The sequence below is a fragment of the Solea solea genome, chromosome 3 (genome assembly GCF_958295425.1).
Source record: "Solea solea chromosome 3, fSolSol10.1, whole genome shotgun sequence".
Taxonomy (NCBI): domain Eukaryota; kingdom Metazoa; phylum Chordata; class Actinopteri; order Pleuronectiformes; family Soleidae; genus Solea; species Solea solea.
In genome coordinates, this window is record NC_081136.1 from 11,415,918 (window position 1) to 11,437,700 (window position 21,783).

Below are 21,783 nucleotides of genomic sequence, written 5' to 3' on the forward strand. Positions count from 1 at the left end.
CGTGCCGTAAAGCAAGCCTAACGTTGGTAGTTTCTGCGTGCTTGGCCTGCTTGCCGCCTTCGAGCAGAAGTTCCTATAAAACTACAAGTCAAGTCAGTTGGTGTCCGGTCCGCCCGCTCTCTGCTTCCGACGTGAGCAGTGAAGACGGCGGAGAGGAGAAGAGGCAGCGACACACACAACTACACTTTTCGAAAGGTAAGCATATTGTTAGAGACATACGGTAATTTACTCTTCGTCAATTGGAAGCTAATGCTCAGATGCATGATACATGTTTTGAATTGAGTTTACACGTGACTCTCGCTCACGTAACCTTGAGTTTTGACGTGGGGGGAAGAGGTGACAGTGTTCTGGTCTGTGTGGCAGGGTTTTCATGTGGACAACATTAGCAATAGCATCTTCTGTGTGGATCAAAATAGGAATTGTACGATTATCAGGTAATTTACGGTGGCTGTATTAATTAACTACAAGATAGTTATAACAATTCTATTAAGTATTTTGTAAATGACAAGTAAAATTGCATTTTAATGACAATTCCTGCCTGTACTAATAATACTAATAATGTGTAGAACTTCTCAAAACAAAGTTACAATTATTTAAACGTAGATAACTTTAAACAGTAGTGTAATAATAAAAGAAGAAAAACGGAAAAATAACGTAAAGAAGCCATTCTGACCTCCCTGACCATTTTCTTCTCCACAGATTCACATTCCAGGACACACTGCTTTATCTCCCATTATTTTCATTTCATTATCTCCTGTTTCCAAAATGCCTCGGATTGAGAATGACATCAAGTTGGATTTCAAGGATGTCCTCCTCCGGCCAAAGCGAAGCACGCTTAAGTCTCGCAGTGAGGTAGGTACACAATAGATTGCTTAGTTTTTTTTTCTCATTAACCCATTTCCAAAATCGTAGGTTACCCACAAATATTTACACATCCTCATTGGCAGCTGTAAGTTGTTCAAAGAGAAAATAAGGTTATATTTCACATGCTGGTGAGAGAGAAATAGTTCCAGTTATATATAACACAGATGCAACTTTTCCAAGTTTAGTTTTGTTACAGGAAAAACATCTATACAATCTGGAACCACTAAAAATGCTGTTAAATATCATAAAATACAGTAAGAGTTGTCGGAGCACATCAATAGGGAAGAGAAATGTTAACAATTTTAGAGGATCTTGTATATGGAAACTATCAAGTGCACTTAAGAGTTCATTTTCTTGTCTATTGCAGGTTGACCTATTGAGGAGCTTCACTTTCAGAAACTCCAAGGGCGACTATAGAGGCATCCCTATCATTGCTGCCAACATGGATACTGTGGGAACCTTTGAGATGGCCCTGGCTTTGCACCAGGTAAGCTTTACATGACTTATTTTGTTTAAAAATGACTCTCTCCCTCACTCTGTTAACACTATAATGGCTAGTAAATAAATATATTCTATGAGGCTTTTTTGCTTGATCTCCCTTAAAGTTTTAAAACCAGATGGAATCCAGCCTTTTTGATCATGGTTTCCTGATGCTTTAGTCTCTTCTCTGCAACTCTGGGTGTCTTTGCTGCAATATATCTGCATAAATATCCTCCTTAATCTGTTGTTCTTTGCTTACTCTTTTTAGTTCACTCTTTTCACCACAATTCACAAACATTACTCAGTGGATGAATGGGTGGAGTTTGCAACAAAGCATCCTGAATGCTTGGAGGTATGAACGTTTTTAATAATCATGTACTCACTAATTTCTTGGGGTTTATTGATACTTGTCTTGGTGACGCTGCTCTGTCTCTCCTCTCTTCACTTCCCAGAGTATTGCAGTCAGCACAGGGACAGGTGAAGGTGACTTTGAAAAGATTACAGCCGTCATAGCGGCTGTGCCTCAACTGAAGTATATCTGTGTAGACGTTGCAAACGGTTACTCTGAACACTTTGTGCAATTTGTCAAAGACGTCAGGCAAAAGTTTCCTTCACATACTATCGTGGTGAGTAGATATTTAACACCTGCTTTATAAAAGGAAAGAAATGTTCACTATAAAACTGGTTTTGGGCTAATGGATTAAATCTTTTTATTTTTCTCAGGCAGGAAATGTGGTAACAGGTGAGATGGTAGAGGAGCTGATCCTTGCTGGCGCTGACATCATCAAAGTAGGCATCGGACCAGGTGATCACACTTAATAACACATTCTACATTATGAAAGAACCTGTTGTCACTTATCCAGTATTTTGCCTTTGTGTGGTCTTCATGGATTGAATCCATGCATCATTTGTAAAACAGGCTCTGTCATGCAATACTATCAGACCTGACTGAAGGAGCATTTGTGTGTATACAGCAGCAAAGCAGGGGGTTTTGCTTCAGATGTTAAAATTATATGGCAGCAACAAATGCTGTGATGGTTGTCCTGTGACATTAACGTCACCTAATATGTAATGCAGAGTAAAGCCAATGGGTGGCAGCAGAGGTCAATTGTAGGGATTCACAGTATTCTTCTTGAATAAAGCCAATTCAGCAAATCATCTTGCCTTGTTGTCTTCCTCTACAGGATCTGTGTGCACCACCCGCAAGAAGACAGGGGTGGGTTACCCCCAGCTTAGTGCAGTGATTGAGTGTGCAGATGCTGCCCATGGACTGGGTGGCCACATCATCTCTGTAAGTATATCTCTGCTGAATTTGGTCTTTTTTTTAAGATTACAAGTTTGATAGCACTCTTCTTCATGTGTACTAAATATGAAGTGGCAGCCAGTTAGCTCAGACAAGTATTAAGTCTGAAGCAAACTGTAATTTTTGCACTGTGTCTTTTTGTGTCTGTTTTTTGAGTATTTGTTACTTAAAACAATTGCAAATTAGTATTTTGTGACATGCTATTCCTTCAAAGATATTTGGAAATCCTGCCCACACACCTGCTCTTACGCACACTTGAAGATTTTACTTACTTACTGTTAGTAACGTGAGTTTGAACACTCATTGAGCTGCCCGTCTGTGATACCTCCATCTAGGTGGAGCTAACAGTTGTGTCCATAGATTTGTTTATCATTTTGCCCTCCTTCTTATTATTGAAATGATTGACCTCCCTTCCATGCTTTATTTTTAGGCTGACATGTAAGTGCTGCATATTACCATTTTACTCTTAAATGCATTTTGCTTTACATGCAGCCATGACAATTATAAAGTCACGCTCATTCACTCATTGTTTTTCACCTCTCGTCTGTCTCTCTCTTTCTCTCTCTCTCTCAGGATGGCGGGTGTACCTGCCCTGGAGACGTCTCAAAGGCTTTTGGTTTGTGTTTATTTGTTTTTTTTACGTGTAACCAAAGCAAGGATTATTTATTTTAAAACTAGAGATGGTTCAATGTCACATCGTCAATGTTAGCACAGCCATGAGTATCTACCAATATCCGTCAGATACAGTCAGTCATCAACGTATTTCAAATACGTAATTCTCAAACTCTAACAAAACAAAACATCTACAGCAGCCCACATGAGACTCTGCTAAAATGCTGTATTTACATTTTTAGTCGGTGCATAGTGAAGCATGCAATATATATACTGTGTATGTATGTATATATATATATATATATATATATATATATATATATATATATATATATATATATATATATATATATATATATATATATATATAGGATTTTTGAATGGAAATTTTATCCAGTCATTTGGACCACTATCAGGCCAATGGCGATACTAAGTCTCATATGGGCTCATCCCTAATTAAAACCTACTTCTGGCTGGCTGTTTGTCTCTGTAAACCTGTGTCTGTGGTCTCAGGTGCTGGAGCAGACTTTGTGATGCTGGGTGGTATGCTGGCAGGCCACTGTGAGAGTGGAGGTGAGACCATAGAGAAAAACGGCAAGAAATACAAGCTCTTTTATGGCATGAGCTCTGACACTGCGATGAAGAAGCATGCAGGTGGTGTGGCTGACTACAGGTAAGGGTCACACTTATGTCAGTGTTCCTGTGTTTTTCTGGATGTTTTTTTTCTGTTTTCTCTAAAAATAGTACTTGTATTTTTTTTGGATACAGAGCCTCAGAGGGGAAGACGGTGGAAGTTCCTTACAAAGGTCCTGTGGACAACACAATACGAGACATCCTAGGTGGGGTCCGCTCCACCTGCACCTATGTTGGTGCGGGAAAGCTAAAGGAGCTGAGCCGCAGGACCACCTTCATCAGAGTCACTCAGCAGCTCAACAATGTCTTTGGCAGTAGCTAAATGTCTGCTTTTTGCATCAGATGGAAGGATAAGTCTGCACCACTGTATGCACAAATGAAGAGACACACACATTATTACTTAAATACTGACCTTTTTATCCTTTTGGTTACATGTAAGTACAGATTCATAATGTTGATTTCAGTGCCATTTTAGTATATAAAGCACATATCCGGTATCATAGACCCTGTTCAGGCATGTTATTATAGGTATAGGTCTAAAAGCACCCAATGAGTCACTCAAAAACCACATGAGGAAATGCAGTTCTTCATTTATTTGTAGCCACTCCCACAATATTGACACTGTTTATTACTTTATTTCTTTTTCTAACTGATACACTCTGAACAGTGTGAGCAGAGTTGAATTCCTCAGCTCCTCCTGAATCTTAACTGGTTTCAAGGTATACCACTGTATTAAGAAGTCGAGTGATCAAAACCCCCAAAATTTTCTGTCATACCATGCCGTAGTTATGAGCTGTTTTAATGACTCCTCAAAAACAGAGTGCAGGTAGCACTCATACAGTCCCTCGCCTACTCTGTACTGCTCACATGCAAACAAACAGGACAGACACATATTTACAGTCAGAACCAGTTTTGTTTGTTCTCACAGAGACATGACGTCAGTGTTTATTTGAATACAATGCAAGTTAAACTCAATCCAGTCACATGTGATCACAAGAGACACATCCAGGAAGTGTGTTACGCTGCCCATGTATGATTGGATCACTCAGGATAGACGTTTGTACCAGGTCTGAACAGGGCAGTTGTCTCTATGCAGTAAGATATAAGTTGGAGCAGTATCTCTTAAGCTTTTTGCATGTCTGCAGTCTCATCATTCCAATGCAACATCCTTACAAATTCTTCTTACACATACAGTATGCAAAGCTGTGTAATGAGATTGTATTGACAGCCTTTGTCACCAAAAATGAAATGATATCAAAAGCCTTATTTATGTGACTGCTGGTTACTTGAAAAGTGAACCATTTTTAAAAAATGTAATCATTCCATTTTGTTGCACTTTAATGATTTGAGAGTCGTAAGTTTCTCTTATTGTTATTAGTATCATATGTCCCCTTCGGCATGTACTACTGAACATGCATCTTCATTAGTAAGATTTGTATGAATTAATATATGAATTTGCTGTAAATTCAGTGTGACTTCAGTAAAAGGGCACTAAATTCATAATATACAGATTTTCCATCTTTGGTTTTAGCTGCTCTTGATCTATACCAATGTTTTTTAGTGACGCACACCTTTAAATAGGTTTGAGATGAATAGCTTTTAAATAAGCAGTCATTCCTCTAGAGTTTTTCACTGCCAGTTTACGGTGTCACTTCAGTGTCTGTTGTCACTCAATTTCAATATGTTCTTCCGTCATCTTTGGTTTTGTTTGTTTTGTGCAAAAGTATTTATATGTTGCCAAAACATAAAATGAACTTTGTAATTGACTTCCACCTCTTAACCTTTTTATTTAGTCAATAAAAGCATTCCACAGCTTAAAATTTCACTTGCTTTATTATTGATTGGCACCACTTTTATGGAGATAAATGCCTTAAACTACAGAAGAAAAGAAGCGTTATCAAAAATACAAGAAAAGAAAAAACATCACAATTCAAATATACTCAGCTGTTACTTTGCTATTTAATGTTAGATTGTCCATTCTGTGTGCCCTCCACAAAAAAGATCACACAACATGGGTTTATTATTGACAATTCCACTTATAGCAAGTTATTTTCATTCAACAGGAACTCGAATCAATGAGGCCTCCTCTCATTTCATGCTGTCAAATGTAGATTTTTATATTTCTTAACTCTTGTATGTTGATTAGCAGAGATTCACTAATTACTGAAGTTCACAAACAACCTCTGTGATGCGGCGGGCACCGATGATTTGTCCACAGGGACACTGAGTCTGGTGACTGAACTGGCACATTCCCTGGTTGTACCTATGGCTATCCTTGCTGTAAATTTTACCGCAGGAGCACTTCCACTGATTCTGTAATGAATGTGCACTGTTCTGGCTATTTTCCCAGTTTCCCAGTTGAAAAAAGGGGACCAGATCCCAGTCGAGGCTCACCTGAATTGTGAGTATTTCTTCCCTCTTGTATTGTCCAGTTCTTCTGAAGAAAGACAATGAGGAAGCAACAAAATTCCAAATTACTTCCACCGTTTCAGGTGGCTCTACATTCTCATCCTCTCCCTCTGCTCTCTGTTTTAACAGTGGCGCTGAAACCCTCTTTTGTTTCTCCATATTAGTTGTGTTCACATCACCTTCCTGATGCTCAAGACCTATTAATTTGGTTGTGCTACCTTTGCAATGAACATATTCTGTCTTAAGTGAGCAGAGCTGGTTGTTTTTGCAGCAAAGACCGAAGACCGGTCCATCCTTCAAGTTCTTTGAGGACTTTTTGTCACATAAACCGATTGTCCAGTCAGACTCTGTGTCAAGACAGACCAGCCAACTCCGAAAGTTAGGAATATCTTGGGTACTACGAATTAGAAGAGTGGCAAAGCATTCCCCTAACCAGCTATTGTAGAAAACCTTCCTTCCGTCTTCAGACATTGACATGGCTTCGCCCAAATTCTGTGGCTCAAAGATCAGGTCTGAATAAGTGGCAAAGAGCTCTTGGTCAGGATCAACCATCTTCAACAAGGATTCCGAAAAGTTGTCTGCTTGCTGCATTAGTTTTTCACCATTCTCTCTTATCTCCTCGACAAGCTTGTCTTGATCACTGCCAGGCTCCAACCCTTTCCTCACATCCACAGCCTTGGCCTTCTCCATATCCTGGTGCACCTGTGAATACATCTGCAGGAATCTGAAGGTGTCCTTCTCGTTCTGTGCTGCTTGCATGCTGCTCTTGCTTGTTTTAATGGCCACCATTCGAGCAGAGACTGAACTCTGGACACTGGTCAGGGTTATATCACGCAGGTTAGTCACTGCCTCAATGAGGCGCACGTTACAGTGACTCAGCTTTTCTCTTTCACTCTTCTCCCACTTTTCCAGACTCACGTTCTCATCATCAGTTTTGACCAGTAAGGCCTCCTGCTCAGCTTTGAGTTTTTCCATGAGCTCTTTTTGGGCTGTGGAGAAGGTTTTCATATTGTGTAGTCGGTGCTGGTCTTCAATGGCACAGGAAACGCACACACAGGTCTTATCATCCAGGCAGTAGTACTCTAGGAGTTTGCCATGTTGGGGGCATTTGGTGGTGCCACTTAAAGCCATAGGTTCAGTCAGAGGGTGAGTTTGAAGTAAGACGGGTGTGGTGAGGTGGACTTGCAGGTGCTGCACGCACATGGAGATCTCACATTTCATGCAGGTCTTTTTTGCTGGTTTCCTGTCCTCCCCAGTACACATGTCACAGAGGATTACTTGCTTCATGTTGTTTTGCAGATTGTCAGACATGTTTTCTGAAACTGGAAGTCTTGATTTGACTTGTTTAATAATGTCTCTAGAATCCTACCTGATGCTTCTGTTGTTAAAAATAAAAACAAATATTAGGGAAGTAGTAAAGTAAAGCAATCTATTTTTGTATTTAAAGCATATTTGATGCATTGAGCAAATCCAAAGTGCTTTACAGAAAACAGAAACGAGTAGAGATGACACAACAGGAAAAGTTAAAGCAATACAATGAATTAACAAATGTAAAACAGTTTTACTTGGAATTAAAAAATATCAAAAGAGAAAAAAACATTGCGGTATAAAAAGCAATACACATCAAAATCAAAGACCTAAAAAATATATAGAATGCATTGCTCTGGAGATGAGAGTTGCTTTCTTACAAAATCTGGCAAACAAAAAAGGTTTAAGAGCTGATTTAAAAGATTTTAAAGCAGAAGCAATACTCAGGTTTTCAGGATGTATGATCCAGTCTTCAACTCACCTTAAATTATTTAAGTTGTTTTTCTGTTTCTGGTTTTTCAGTGTCTCATCAGAACACTTGGTAACAGCTGCACTGCACAACAGTTTCAGGTTCCTGAGTTCCTAGAATCAACATGGGTTTGTCACTGCCCAACCTCAATCCACAGCCTTGGCATACTTCCTTATTGTTCTGTGTTGCTTTTATACTGCCCATTTCTGCACACTGACCTCCCTATTATTACTTTTCTGATTATACTTATCAGAACCTACTGTACCTAAAGCACTAAGGCTTTAGTGAATTCTGTTAAATCACTTTTGAAAATACATTTGTATAGATTTGTCTTTATGTGACGTCATCTTTTCATCTTTTATCTTGGTTTGGGATGCACTAATAGTACCAAAAATTACCAATACAATTACCAAGTCAATAATTATGTCATTATAATACAAAACGCTCGCGCACACACACACACACACACACACACATATTGAATATATACATTACATAAATTACAAATGAAAACAAAGCTTCTATATTATATTTAGAGTTACATATCAGATGCAATATGTGTAATAATATAATAAACATATGTGTTTATATTCTGAAAGTCATTCTGAGTTTATGGGAATTGTAAACCAACCTAGTAACCGCCACTAGATATTACAATAAACTGTACTCCTGTAAATGGGACCAGAGTTGTACATCTATCAACTGAACTTGAGCAGCAGAAAATATAGAAACACAAAAATTAGTTCGTTTCTACTTCTGGACTTGTTGTGCTTTTAAAGGTAAGTCTTTATATCCCCCGCTGACTTGGGAGAAAACGGGACTGAAGAATTACGTTTGGTTTACTGTGTTCTAAAAAGCTACTTAGCAAGCTAACCTTCACATTGTTCGCATAATTGATAATTGAGTGACATTTTCTTGAACGTCACTTAATTTTACTGATGAAGCCAGTAATTAAATCCGTGGTATTTATTGATAATACTACTAATAATGGCATAACATATAGCTACAGTTGGTTACGAGCTATATTTAGCTAGTTTAGCTAACATTAGCACAGAAATTGTACTCAATTATGTTTGTTAAATACAAGTGTTAAATTTATGTATGCAGTTTATATGTAAGTTTCTTGGCTATCTAGCTAAAGACCTTAAAGCATTATACTCTAAATCAATATTTGCTGCCAAAATATTGGAATATTGATAGATAAATTAGATAGATATAGAATTATAGATTACATATTAATATTTCATATACTATTGTGAGAATATCATATTGTACATTTAATATGAATAATTTGTTATAAAATATTATTCAAATTTAAAATATTATTTATAGTATTATAGAAGAAAATGACGTGTAGCTGTATCTTTGTTGAACTTTAGTTCATTAATGCCAGATTTTACATCAATAAAATATCGCAAATACACTTGCTGGTCCCTTTATTAGGTACACCTGTTCCCCTTCTTGTTAAATGCAAATATCTAATCAGCCAGTGACATGACAGCAAGCCATTTAGGTGTGTTTGAATGTGGCATGGTTGTTGGTATGAGTATTTCAGAAACTACCGAGATTTCCACACACACAACTTTCTCTAGTGTTTATAGAGAATAGTCCAAAAAGAGAAAATATCCTTGAAACATGAGTAGATGTCCTGTGAACCTAATAAAGTGGGTGATGGGTGTATTTTAAGCTGAAAAAGGAAAAAAGCAAATCAGCCAAGTGAATATTTATTGAAAGCTTAAGGCAAAACATGACAGATCAATTACTTAATTAGATTACTTTATAATAATTCTCCTCACTGACTTGAAATTAAGCCCTTACCTGCCAAATACAACTTTGAACATTCTGGAGATGCTCATTGCCTACTTACTTTGGACTAATGCCAAACTGGACATTATGTTGTCTGGATTGTTTTTTTTTTAAATTATTATTATTATTTGTGAATATACATTTTCCTCATAAAGAATTGTTCCCATTTTCTGTTCATTCAACTGTTTTTGCTGTCTACATGAGCAGTTACCATGGACGAAGGGTTTCCTGGGCTCAGACAGAAAAAACCTGATGCTTATGGCAAGACACAAGAAACAAACATGGCTCCCTCGACTTTCAACATGAACCAAAACTTTGCAGTAGTTTTCCCCCTGCTCTCTGAGAGTCAGAGGCTTGTGTGGGTGCACTCAAATGAGATCGACCTCCAGCTGCTGGATTGTGTTGCTGAACTGGACCAGGCCTTTGACAGCTTCCCCTATCTCACGCAGAAACAGACAGCTGTGGTGGCACAACGCTGCTCTTTACACCCAGACCAGGTGAAGGTGTGGTTCATGTTACAGAGGCTACGCTATGGCATCAGCTGGGACTACAAGGACATCCAAGATCTTCGGAAGAAGTTCAAGAATGGTCACGGAAAGGCTCTGAGCAAGGAAGAGCTGCAAAGCATGAACACAAGAGAAAAGAAGAAACGGGGGAAAGTCAAAGAGAGTGGGTTGAATAAGGTGGGAAAGGGCAGGAAGGAACATGTGGGAAAGATAAAAGGAGAAAAAGTGAAGAACGCTGAGCAGCTGGAGAGAAAAGTAATGCAGGAGAAACCTATAAACCAAGAGAAGAACAGCAAAGTAGAAAAAACTGATGAAGAAGACTGGTGTCCTCAAAAAAAGCGGAAAAGGAGGACAGGGAGAAACAAGATTGAAAAGAAGTTGAAGCAAGATGGGGATGGTGCTGTGGAGAGAGCAGAAGAGGAAACAAGAGGTGATCGGGTTAAGATGGAAGGGGAAAAACCCTTTAAGTCAAAGAAAAATCTTCCAATAGGAACGGAGAAGAGAACCATGATGAGGTTAGCATTCTTGAACTGCCAGTATCCAAACAGTGAGGACTTCAGCCACCTGACAGCGTTGATTGGCATCCCTCGCTCTGACTTGGTTCAGTGGTTCAGTGACATGCGCTATTACGTGAAGAACAGGAGGCCACTCTGGATGAGTCAGGAGCAGCACAGGCAGGCGCTCGCCAACATCCAGCAGCGGCAAAATATTTTCATGTGGGCGAAGGAAGCAGTGAATGATTTCAGAGGAGAGAAAACCCAGGAGAAGATGAAAACATAAAGGAACCTTCAGATATGATGCCTCAGCCTCTGTAGCAGAAAAGGGAATGAAGACGGAGAAATCACATCTTCACAGTTGGAAAGTTACAGTTGTATGGTGCTAATTCTGGGTCCAGCTGTTTCACAAAGGGCTGAACAATTTGGAGAAAATGTCTAGTTGCCATTTGTTGGACATATATTGGAAATACAATTTGAGTTTTTAGTTATAAATACATTTTCAGGTCTCAGTAAGGAATGCATAATATACACACAGTGTAAATAATGCATATAAAATAAGCACAATTCATATGCTTTGAATGTCAAACAGGCTACCAAAAAACTAAATTGATCAAAAATAAATCCAATGTTATAAAGGGAAAACCTAAAAACAGCAAAACATCCATAACAAAAAAGAGATAAAGTTAAAATTAACAAATTACAATTACAAATTAACAAATTAAAATATGTTGCGTTACAATCAGTATCATTTAGTTCGCTTTAGTTCAATATTGATAGAATTGAAACGTCTTTAAAGATATTGATTATTTCAAACCTTTACTGATTGCATTTTTAATTGGCATAAAATGTACAACAATCCAATTAGAGATTTAAATTGCAGCTGTTGCAAAGGGGAAATGATTGATGTTTGTTCACATACACATTCAAGTCATTCAAGTTAAAACATTTACTTTGTTTATTGTTCGAGTGTGACCTCATGAAAACACTCTTTTTCAAAAGGAGACAATGTTGCAGATCAAAAAAGATTATCACCACATCCTGTTTGTGAGCAGATTATATGACACTATTTCTGGATAAAAATAGAATAATTACCTGCTTTTGTTAACTTTACTCTGTTGTTACTAAAGACAGTTTCCAATGTAAAATGGTTACAGATTTGCATTTTGTGTAGATTGTTTAAAAAGGTAGAGTGTGCAAAATATGTTCAGTTTGTCCATTGTGGGCTACTGTAAAAACATGGTGGTCTAAAATGGCTGCCTCTGTAGGGCTGAGCCAGCTCCTTATATAAATATAAAAGGCCTATTCTGGGGTAATGAAAAACAGCAATTCATAAAATCAGGTGATTGCACACATGTAAAAGAAAATTAAATAAAGTTATTTTATATAAAATTTAGGCCAATTAAAGATTATTTCACCCAAATTTTACACGCTAAACCTTTAATATCAGTGTTATATATATCTAAAGAGATGTTCATGCCATGTTTATTTCGTGAGGATAAGAACAAGTCAGACAAACCTACAAGTTCTTATTTAACCAGCCATTAATTGTTATCAGACTTAGTTAATCTCTGTTACTTGTTCAGTTCCACCTGGCTGTGTACTCTGCTCTCTGTGGCTGCCAAAACTCTGCTCCTTCAATAACACGTCGGATCAAGGACGCTGAAGTGATGAGCAGGTGTCCGGCAGCCTGAAGGAGGGTGGAGGCCACACGCAGAGCTTCTCTGCAAAACACACAAGTGATAACAAGTGGCATCAGAGTCTTTTCTCTGCTGAGACGGAGCCACAGACTTCATCGACTTCAAGGACTTTGGACTACATTTCAAAAGTTTATTGCAGATTTCTGTTTGTGACAAAATGTGTATTCTCTAACTTCTGTGTGAAAAAATAAAGATGATAACAAATTCATATACTTGCTTACATTTTAACTACATTGTTCCTTTTTTTTTTACTTACAATACACATTTCAGAGGGACGTATAGCACTACTTGCTTCATTTAAACTGTTCAACTAATTTCCACTCATAATAACTCATTATTATTATATTATTATAAAAGATTACACCAGTGAACCACTGGTGTACGTCTTCACCTCTAAACGTTTAAATAAGAGTTTGAGGAGAAGTACACAGAGATATGCTATATATATATTGCTATTAATACCTTTAGCACCTTCCCTCTTCCTTACCTGATGACTTTCTTGGGCCCAAGACACTGGAAGTCAGCGCTCACAGAGTACAGGCCTTGAAATGTGGCCTTCACACTCAGAGAGCCAAATAGATCTTTAGGACTCATCTTGTAAAGGTCAAAGGTGACTCGAGCGATGTCTTTCCCATTGCGAGGCTTGTTGTGATCTTGAGATTTGGCCACGACCGCACCCTGGGGGGGGGATCAGCAATGACATCAGTCAACAACGTCGGTCACACGTGGGTGCATGATCCAAATCTGCTTTAAAGGAGGTTTTGTCATGTATAACTTGAAAACATACAGTCTGTGGTCTCCATGTCTGTCCAGGCTCCAGGGCCATGAGAGTGGTGTTGTCAGGCAGCGTTATTAGGAACTCGTCAGAGTCGACTTCTGTACCGTCCTCCTCACAAACCAGAGAAACGGACAGTGCAGACAGGGACAGCAGCAGCGCCTGGCATACCTACAAGCACACCAGGTAACATCACCCTGAGGTCTTCACTCCCACTGTGTTTAAATAGCACAGTATTTAGAACTTCAACTGACGCCAGAACCAGGTGAACTATTTCTGTATTACAACAGTTTCAACAGTTTGATATCAAAGCGTTCACGCTCATATTCTGAACAAAAACCTTGACGAACAGCAGTGTACACCCGCTTTTGTCCCCACTAAAGCATGTATGTGTGTGTGGGAAACATTCGTATGCAGGCTAGTGGAGCTGGGAATCAAACCCTCGACCTTCCAGTTGAAGATTGACTTGCTCGACCACAAATCCACCGGTAGTCCTCATGCGGACCAAAACCTGGTCCTTATGAGGCAGAATCTCATTTTTGAATAACCGGTTAAGAGCTAAGTTATCTCCAGGTTGTCCAATTTCCTCCCACAGTTCAAAAACATGCAGATTTGGGGATTAGGCAAATCTTCCCTCACGTAGTCATTTGTAACTGAACAGCTAAATAACCTCGCCATGCCTGTATTCCATATCTAATCAGACTTTACAGCACTGCCTGATAGAACAGGAACATCATACTCATTATGTGGCCCTGTCATGTAATCATGTATTGACATCAGGACCAAGAGATATGTCACATCTAATCAGCATGTTTAAGACCAGTATTGTTTTTTTTAATCACTTTAGTTGTATTACTCTCCATTGTTTCACACCCTTTCTTTCAGCTCCTCCAGGGTTCCGGCTGTGATGCCCTTCCTGATCTCTCTGTTGTGACAACACACCCTGAAAGGTCGCTGCACCGGCGACCACACTCGCTTGGTTACCGATCTGGGAACAGACACAATTTAAATGACGGAATGAAGGAAATGATTCATTTAATGTGTTGTGGGGCGTCATGTAACAAACAACAGACATTTTCACAGGAGACACAGCAGGAAAAACATCGACGACTCTGCTATAATCCACTGTGTTCTCCTATTCCCATTGTCATAGAATAACATGATATTACATAATTAAGAGTAGACTTATTTACTTAAGTCTATAATCTACATTAATTGGTGATTGGGGATCAGGCTAATGTATTTTAAAGGAAATGTAAAGCTTTACTCACTTTAAAAATGAGGATGTGCTCTCCATTGTTGCGAGCGTCTTGCTGTTGCTCCTCTCTGTGTTGTGTTTTATTTTTGTGTGTTCGTATTTCATATCATTGACCCATAGTGGACTTTACTCCAAACCTGGTGATGACTCTGATTCAGAACAGTACGGGGCAAAGTTCATCCAGCCAGCCTGTGTGTGTGTGTAGAGGGCTGTGAGGACCAATTTTCATTCAAACCTAAGACTTTTTTGAGGGTTAAGACTTGGTTTTAGGGTACAATTGAATTTAGGGGTTAGTGTTAGAGTTTTAGTTGTGGTGGTTCAGGTTTGGGGCAAGGGAATGCATTATTTCTGGCATAAACACTGACCTTATCAGGACCATTAGTCCTCATGGAGACAAAATCCTGTTCCTCATGAGGCAGAACCTCATTTGTAATGCAGAGTCCTGAAGAAATAGCTGCAGAAAGTGGTCACTTTCATAGCAGGTGTGATTAATTGAGGGCATTGAAGAAGGAGAGGAAGAGATGCATATTAGTATTAGTAAGGAAGAGGCAAAGGGGGTAATCTGGGAAAAGGCTAATCAGCTGAGGCAGGTCAAATGGGATAGGGAACAGAAGGGTCGACACTTTTACCAGGTGCAGCTTATTATTAAGGGGCGGGGGGTCAGGAGAAGCAGAAGGAGAGATGAGACAGTATGGATGAGGTTGAGGCTTGGACACTCTTCACTTAATAAAACATTGAAACTGGTGGGGCGGCATGTGGGGAGGTGGAAGAATCAGTGGAGCATGTACTGCTGGGGTGTAGGGCATATGAAGAGCAGAGGAGGGTGATGATGAACAAGTTGAGGGGTGTTGGGGTCCAGGGATTTGAACTAAAGGATATTCTAAATGAGGGTGGAGGGGCTAAGTCGAAGGCAGTGATGGAATTTCTGAAGAGTGTAGGAGTGTACGGAAGAATATGAGGGGAAAGGGCCCAGATCTGGGAGTAATGTGTATACAAGTATGTATGTATGTATAGGTGTGTATGTGTATGTGTATGTATATGTGTGTATATGTATATATATATGTATATATATATATGTATATGTATATGTATATATATATATATGTATACAGTAGATATAAGTTAGTATGTATGTGTGTGTGTGAATATCTTTATAAATGCTTTATTTGTTATTATTATTATTATTATTGTTGTTATTGTTTTAATTCTTCTTATTATTAGCAGTCATTTCTTATATTATTTATTTATTTATTATTTTGTATTAGTATTATTAGTATTTATATTTAAATAAGTGAGAAGTTAAGGAGAGGATAAAGGGGCCTGACCCACACCCCGGGTCAGTAGGTGGCGGTAATGCCGCATAATGTTGGTGACCAGCCGCCGTTAAAAAACCAAGAAGAAGAAGAAGTAGCAGAAGGAGAAGATTTTTAGCGGGTAAACAACAATAACACATTTGAGACTTCTGTGTAAATAGACAATGTGAGGCAGCACTGGAGTTAGTAAACATATTCTCAGCAGCAACTCGCGTATGTTTTTGCCCGGGGAGACTGCTGACTCGTCTTTTTTGTTTGGAGGTTCACTCAGGGAGCAGCCTGTTCAAATTGCTAAGCTAATATTAGTTAAACGTTAACGTTTTTTTTTGTCATTTAACAGTCGCTGTTAGTGCAAAATTCATCTGGATCAGTGAGATGGCCACACGGACACCTAAGGATGCTGGTAAGATAACAGCTGGGAAAAGGGTTGCGATTAAAAAAATCATGGGGAAATCGTAAATATTTAGTGTATCTAAGTGACTTGTAAATCCTCTCCAGCTTACCAACATTATTCAAAGGCTTACATGTTACAGTTTCCAGCCAGCTGTCTTATGGCGAGAAACTTTGATAAATATATTTGAGTCAAAATCTGTTTTTCCTTCTGTCCCATGCTGTCTCCGTGGATGGCATCATGCTCAGCAAAGTCAGTGTTAATAATGTCAACACCTTGTACAACTACACTAAAAAAAACCTCAAGTACCGCTTTTTAAAATGCTCATTATAAAGTATGAAACCTCAGTAAGGTCAAAGCTTGGTGAAAAGCATCAAATGAACGTAGATTACCCACAAGCAGTTCTGGTCACTATTATCATGACAGCAAATGTCTCAAGACAGCCTATGTTAAAGGTATTATTGGGTTAACCAGTGTGACAGATGATTAAATTACCATCGTTGCTTTCGTTTACCAAATCTGTTGCTGTGAATGAATTGACTCAGCAAGGTGTGTTTTGACTCCTGCACAGATGTCAACCTCCCCTTCGCTGCACTTCAAATACTCGCTCCGCCCATGCGCCTGGTGTCTGCAGCTCTGTGGAAGGTGCTGAAGCAGAGGGATGTGATGCAGTATGGGGTTGTGGAGGAATTTGTGACGTCAGCTTGTGAGACTGTACCTGGCATGCTCACCGTGAGACACCAGGGAAAGCTGACTCTGGGGCTGAGAGGACGCGTGAGTCTTCATAGAGCGAGAGAAATCAGCCTTTTATTTTTGACACCCATCATACCGACCTCCCTCTGTTTCAGTTTCATATGTGTAAATATTGTGCATGGTTTATTGTTTTCCAGCTGATCTTAGAGCTGTGCCGTACACAACCTGATATGCAGGTGATTGAGCCTCACCTGAAAAGGATCCGTGCTCCAGCTGTTCCTCCAACCGCAGCTGCTACAGTGGTAAATTATATCTCATTCTAGCCACTACAGTCCAGGAAAAGATGGTCCTCCAGGGCTAATAGACTGTTCACTGTCATCTTGAGGTGCATTATCTTGTTCTCAAGGGGATCCAGCACACGTTTAAATGGGCAGTAAAAAGAAATTAATGCTATTATTCAACTGTACAGCCAAACATCAACACAGAAAGGCATAACAAAGCACTAATCCTACAAAAAAAGTTATACTCTAGATGAGGCACAGTAATGGTAATCAAAATAAAAGCAATATTATACATTAAAAATAAGAGAAAGAGATGCCACGACAAGCAATTTATTTTCAGATGGGAATACTAAACATTTTTAAGTAAGCACACATGACATTCAAAAAGATCTTAAATGTGTTTTGTCAATTTATTAGAGTATATTCAAATATTATCTTAACATTTTTAACTGGAATCTATAGCACAGGTTAAAAAAAAGGTGAAAACGGTAGGGCTGTAGCAGTTAGTCGATTAATAATCAATTACTAGTTTATTCATCAACTATTTTGATAAATGATGAATCATTTTCTATATTTGTACACGTTTCAAAAGACTTCATGATCGATTCTAATGATGAAGCAATTCGGTCCATTTTCGTTCTTTTGTCTCGTAGAGGAAGGACGTCAAAATTACAAGGACAGTTGAAAGTTTCCATTCATTTATTCACACACTGCTGACAGAGCCCGCAGAGAGAGAACTGTTCTACAAGGTGAGTCCTCGTCCTCCAATGTTTCTCTTTTTACCCACAGCTACCGCTAATGATTCTAATTCACTCTGTACTGTTGGTGAGACTGTGGCTCTGTCCTCTAACAGGAGGAATTTCCTGTGGATTATGGCCCGAAGTTCGACGAGGAATTGGAGAAGCTGCTGTGGGAGTTTTTGATTCGACTGGACCAGTTGCTTCCAGTTCCCAACCTTGCACAGGTACCAAGTTACATCTTTCTTCAACTCTTATTATATTGCTGGTTTCATGACTGCTTTTTCTTTATCTGTGAGGAGTCACACCAGTCTAAAGATGATTCAAACACTGAAATTCTGTAAAAGTTGCCACCCGCAGTCAGTGTGTGAGAAGGCTGTTCACTGCTGTGGAAATGCAGTATTTTTCACACTGTTCTTTTCATATTCAAGAACACACATCCTGGTACTATCCCGATTTTTTCCACTCCCCTTTTACCGAAAGAAAAATAACAAGTAATTCCAGCAGCTTAATCAAACCACAAAATACCAAGAATGTGAAAGCTAAGTAATCCTATAATGACTTAACCTCAATCAAAGTTGATTTTGTTAAGAAAATGACTATCTCTACATTTGCCTCTAGACTGTGTCATGGCTCAGTGACACCCCGACTGTCCTGGAGGAGTGTGCTCGCTCTGCCACGCAGCCTCAGCTCCTCAACATTTTGCTGCAACATCAATCCTGTCTTGGTCACCTTGAGCCAGCAGGTACAGCGAGATAACTTCCTCCTAAAGTGACGGCAAGACTCAAGTTTAATCCTCAATTATCGATTGTGTCATTGCCTTTTCTTTCTTTCTTTCTTTTTTAATTTAAACAGCGTCTCTCCCTCCAAACATGGGAGACTCCATCCTGGAATCACTTTCTCTTCCACTGTCTGGAAGAGCGGCCTCAAAACAACAAACCGGAGCGTCTGCTGTGGACCCGTCCAGTAGAGGCGCACAGACGAGAGACAAAACACCATTCATCACACCTGTTATCGGGCTCATATCTAACAAAGACGTACCAGTCATGATGTCTTCAAATAAAAAGCCCCTGAGAAGCAGTGAGGCCTCCAGCACAGAAAACGCAACAGACAAACTCTCACAACAAAGGGACAGCGTGAGAGACAAGAAAATCACAGACGATGAAGACAAAGAGAGCGAGGAAGAACAAGAGGCGCAGAACGTCTCCAAAAGAAGCAGAGGAATTAAACGCAAGCAGCCTGACAAAAGACAAAGCGACTCAGAACAGGAGGATGAAGTGGTACTAGACATGAGCAGATCTGGGAGGATGAGGATAAGCAGGGTCAAACAGAGCGCGGACGAAAGTAAAGGTGATGGAGCAGAAACTGTAAGAAAGGAGGAGTTAATAAGCAGAGCATCCTTGGCCAACTGTTTGACCCAGCTGGACCTGAAAACACTCTGTCTGCCTGATGATCCGTCCCTCTGCTCTGCGCTTGTGTCATGTCTGAGCAGCCAGCCAAAAGTCATTGTCCAAAAGATGCAAGTGGCTTTTACTAGTGGTAACGGAAGCGGCAGCGGAGGAGGAGGAGGAGGAGGAGGAGGAGGAGGAGGGACTATAAATAATGCACGGCAGAGTTCGAGGAAGAAGACGACAAATAAAACCCAGAGCAAGCGAGTTGAAAAGCCTGACTCTGACCTTTCTGGCTTGGATGATAAAGAGTAAGAGACATGCTGCAAAGTAGGCCTTTGTGCTAGGACTGAACATTTCATGATTTTCAAATCGCAGTTAGAAAACAGCTCAATTAGCAAATCATGAAGGCTGCAGTTTAATCGTTTTACAGCAAATGCAAAATTGCAAGACATACATTTTAGAAACGATACATACAGACTTGTTTTAGAGACAGAAGTTCATATTTTATTTGGGTCTCTCATGCAGTAAGGTGTTTTAAATCTTGGTAAATTTGGTAAATTTTCAACTGGAGCTTGATTTTAAAGAAATCATATTGCTCTGCATGTTACAAAAACTGCTCGCCCTACTTAGTATTATGTCAAGTTTATAAAGCAAGACTTAAAAGCTGCAGTGTGTGATTTTTTTGTTGTTGTTGATATTATTCTGCTTCTCTTTTCCTTCATGAACAGAAACTAAACATTATTTGTATTCTGCGTCCTCCATCTGAAAATCAAAATGCTGAACAACCAGGTTTTTTTTGAGCAGAAGAATTGGCTTCTGAAACTTTTCCGGACACTCTTTGCGTTTTCAGTCCAACTCCATCCTACTTGCAGTCATCTCATTGTACTAGTACAATGTTGCCTCATAAAAACAATCACTTCCTGTCACCGGGCGACTTTAGATCTAAACACTGTGTTACTGAGATAGAATCTTGACAATGGTTTGAATGTAACAGACGTTTGTTTATATTTTAACGTTACACACTGCAGCTTTAAGGTTTAAAAAAAACAGTGTTTTGCGTTGCATCATCATGTCTGGATTTCATGACTTTGGTTCTTGTAAATATTAATGTTATTAAATTATGAATAAACACAGATTCTGGTCTGCTGATGTTTTTAAATTTTAAAACAAGTCTTAAATTTTAATTGTCAATGAGAGTGGGCCCTAAAACACACTCTAAAAATGTGGTAGTGTATCTTTAGAGCTGCAGATCTTACCTTATTAAGCTGCATTTCAGTGTTTCTAGTTTGTTTTCAGACAAACAATTCAGCAGTGTTGTTTTTGAGTTCATTGTATTTTTTGTCTATCCACAAATTAATGTTTTAATTATGTTGTTTCTACTTGGCAGAAATCGCCCCATATTACCGAGCAGCTCTCACATACAGGCCAACACAGGTGATTTAACGTGCCATGTAAAAGTGGAATTACCAAAAAGAAACAAAACACCTGTAAATACTGTAATTTAACCGTCTTTCCTGTCGTGTTCAGAGACGCTGGCCTTTTCTGGAGACGGTGAAGACTATGTCGCTGATTCAGAGGATGAGGCAACAAAGAACTTCAAGGGCAGGGTAAGTTGGCTCAAACAACAACGGTGAAATGTAGTGTCTGTTTTAAAAGGAAAAACTATTAGATGTTGTTTTAGAAAATTGTGCATTTATATTAATCTTTAATCTTTTAATATACATTTTCCCCGTTCTTTATGAGTTCTGTAAGTCATCTCACAATGCCAGTATATCCCAAAGCATCAGGACTTTGAAGCCCTTTAAATCAAAGTTGCTTTGATATCCATCCATCCATCTTCTACCACTTTATCCTCCACATGAGGGTCGCAGGGGATGCTGTGGGTCTTCTTGCTACAAAGTCAAGAGTTCCAACCACGACACCAACCGTGTGTCATATTTATTGGTTCAATAATCTCATCATTAAAGGCCAAAAACTGAGTCGCCTTCTGCTGTCTGTCTCCCTCAGCTGTTCATGAAGCGCTACTACAAGACCAAACATGGCACTTACGTTCCCACTCTGAGGGAATTCTGGAAACCGGGGATGCCACGGAAGGACTTGCTGTCTTCTTTTAGTAAACGCAGATGATCGAATGAATTTCCACACCCAGTATCAAGTTCAGTTTAATTCTCTTATATTGATTTATGCTGTCATCATGGATGGATCGCGATGATTTTTTTTTTTACCTTCAATAATGGGTAATAACTGATCATGGACGGTGTCTTACAAGTAAAACTTTTTTTTTTTTTTTAAATGTTAGTGTACAGTTTTGTAAATAAAGATGAAGCAATATCTATCATATCAAGCCCCTTTTTTCCCAA

General features: G+C 39.1%; 5 protein-coding genes across 7 annotated transcripts; 3 read left to right on the forward strand and 2 right to left on the reverse strand.

Annotated features, from left to right (window-relative positions):
- The first annotated feature begins 50 nt into the window (after positions 1 to 50).
- gmpr2 (guanosine monophosphate reductase 2) lies at positions 51 to 5,717 on the forward strand. Of its 2 annotated transcripts, XM_058624443.1 has the most exons (11): positions 111 to 195; positions 364 to 434; positions 700 to 852; positions 1,232 to 1,351; positions 1,613 to 1,696; positions 1,797 to 1,970; positions 2,068 to 2,149; positions 2,529 to 2,635; positions 3,221 to 3,263; positions 3,773 to 3,932; positions 4,028 to 5,717. In XM_058624443.1, exons 3-11 carry the CDS (start codon positions 766 to 768, stop codon positions 4,212 to 4,214), a joined length of 1,044 nt encoding a protein of 347 aa, XP_058480426.1. In that variant the 5' UTR covers positions 111 to 195; positions 364 to 434; positions 700 to 765; the 3' UTR covers positions 4,215 to 5,717. The 2 variants fall into 2 exon arrangements, with proteins under 2 accessions (XP_058480425.1, XP_058480426.1); XM_058624442.1 differs by lacking the exon at positions 364 to 434 and having other exon boundaries at positions 51 to 195.
- Positions 5,718 to 5,831: 114 nt separating this feature from the next.
- Positions 5,832 to 8,180, reverse strand: si:dkey-183c6.9 (tripartite motif-containing protein 16). Its single transcript, XM_058624440.1, has 2 exons — positions 8,091 to 8,180; positions 5,832 to 7,679 (listed from the first exon to the last, which is right to left on the reverse strand). Exon 2 carries the CDS (start codon positions 7,610 to 7,612, stop codon positions 6,053 to 6,055), a length of 1,560 nt encoding a protein of 519 aa, XP_058480423.1. The 5' UTR covers positions 7,613 to 7,679; positions 8,091 to 8,180; the 3' UTR covers positions 5,832 to 6,052.
- A 544-nt stretch (positions 8,181 to 8,724) lies between these two features.
- Positions 8,725 to 12,792, forward strand: homezb (homeobox and leucine zipper encoding b). The gene is made up of 2 exons (XM_058624441.1): positions 8,725 to 8,857; positions 10,092 to 12,792. Exon 2 carries the CDS (start codon positions 10,097 to 10,099, stop codon positions 11,168 to 11,170), a length of 1,074 nt encoding a protein of 357 aa, XP_058480424.1. The 5' UTR covers positions 8,725 to 8,857; positions 10,092 to 10,096; the 3' UTR covers positions 11,171 to 12,792.
- Positions 11,819 to 14,784, reverse strand: cideb (cell death inducing DFFA like effector b). Its single transcript, XM_058624444.1, has 5 exons — positions 14,631 to 14,784; positions 14,233 to 14,347; positions 13,372 to 13,530; positions 13,072 to 13,262; positions 11,819 to 12,608 (listed from the first exon to the last, which is right to left on the reverse strand). Exons 1-5 carry the CDS (start codon positions 14,720 to 14,722, stop codon positions 12,467 to 12,469), a joined length of 699 nt encoding a protein of 232 aa, XP_058480427.1. The 5' UTR covers positions 14,723 to 14,784; the 3' UTR covers positions 11,819 to 12,466.
- A 1,181-nt stretch (positions 14,785 to 15,965) lies between these two features.
- tinf2 (TERF1 (TRF1)-interacting nuclear factor 2) lies at positions 15,966 to 21,754 on the forward strand. 2 transcript variants are annotated; one of them, XM_058624129.1, is made up of 11 exons: positions 15,966 to 16,051; positions 16,271 to 16,333; positions 16,893 to 17,095; positions 17,212 to 17,316; positions 17,949 to 18,044; positions 18,149 to 18,259; positions 18,654 to 18,777; positions 18,888 to 19,731; positions 20,811 to 20,857; positions 20,951 to 21,030; positions 21,431 to 21,754. In XM_058624129.1, the coding sequence occupies exons 2-11, from the start codon at positions 16,306 to 16,308 to the stop codon at positions 21,548 to 21,550; spliced, it is 1,758 nt and encodes a 585-aa protein (XP_058480112.1). In that variant the 5' UTR covers positions 15,966 to 16,051; positions 16,271 to 16,305; the 3' UTR covers positions 21,551 to 21,754. The 2 variants fall into 2 exon arrangements, with proteins under 2 accessions (XP_058480112.1, XP_058480113.1); XM_058624130.1 differs by lacking the exon at positions 17,949 to 18,044.
- Positions 21,755 to 21,783: the final 29 nt, after the last annotated feature.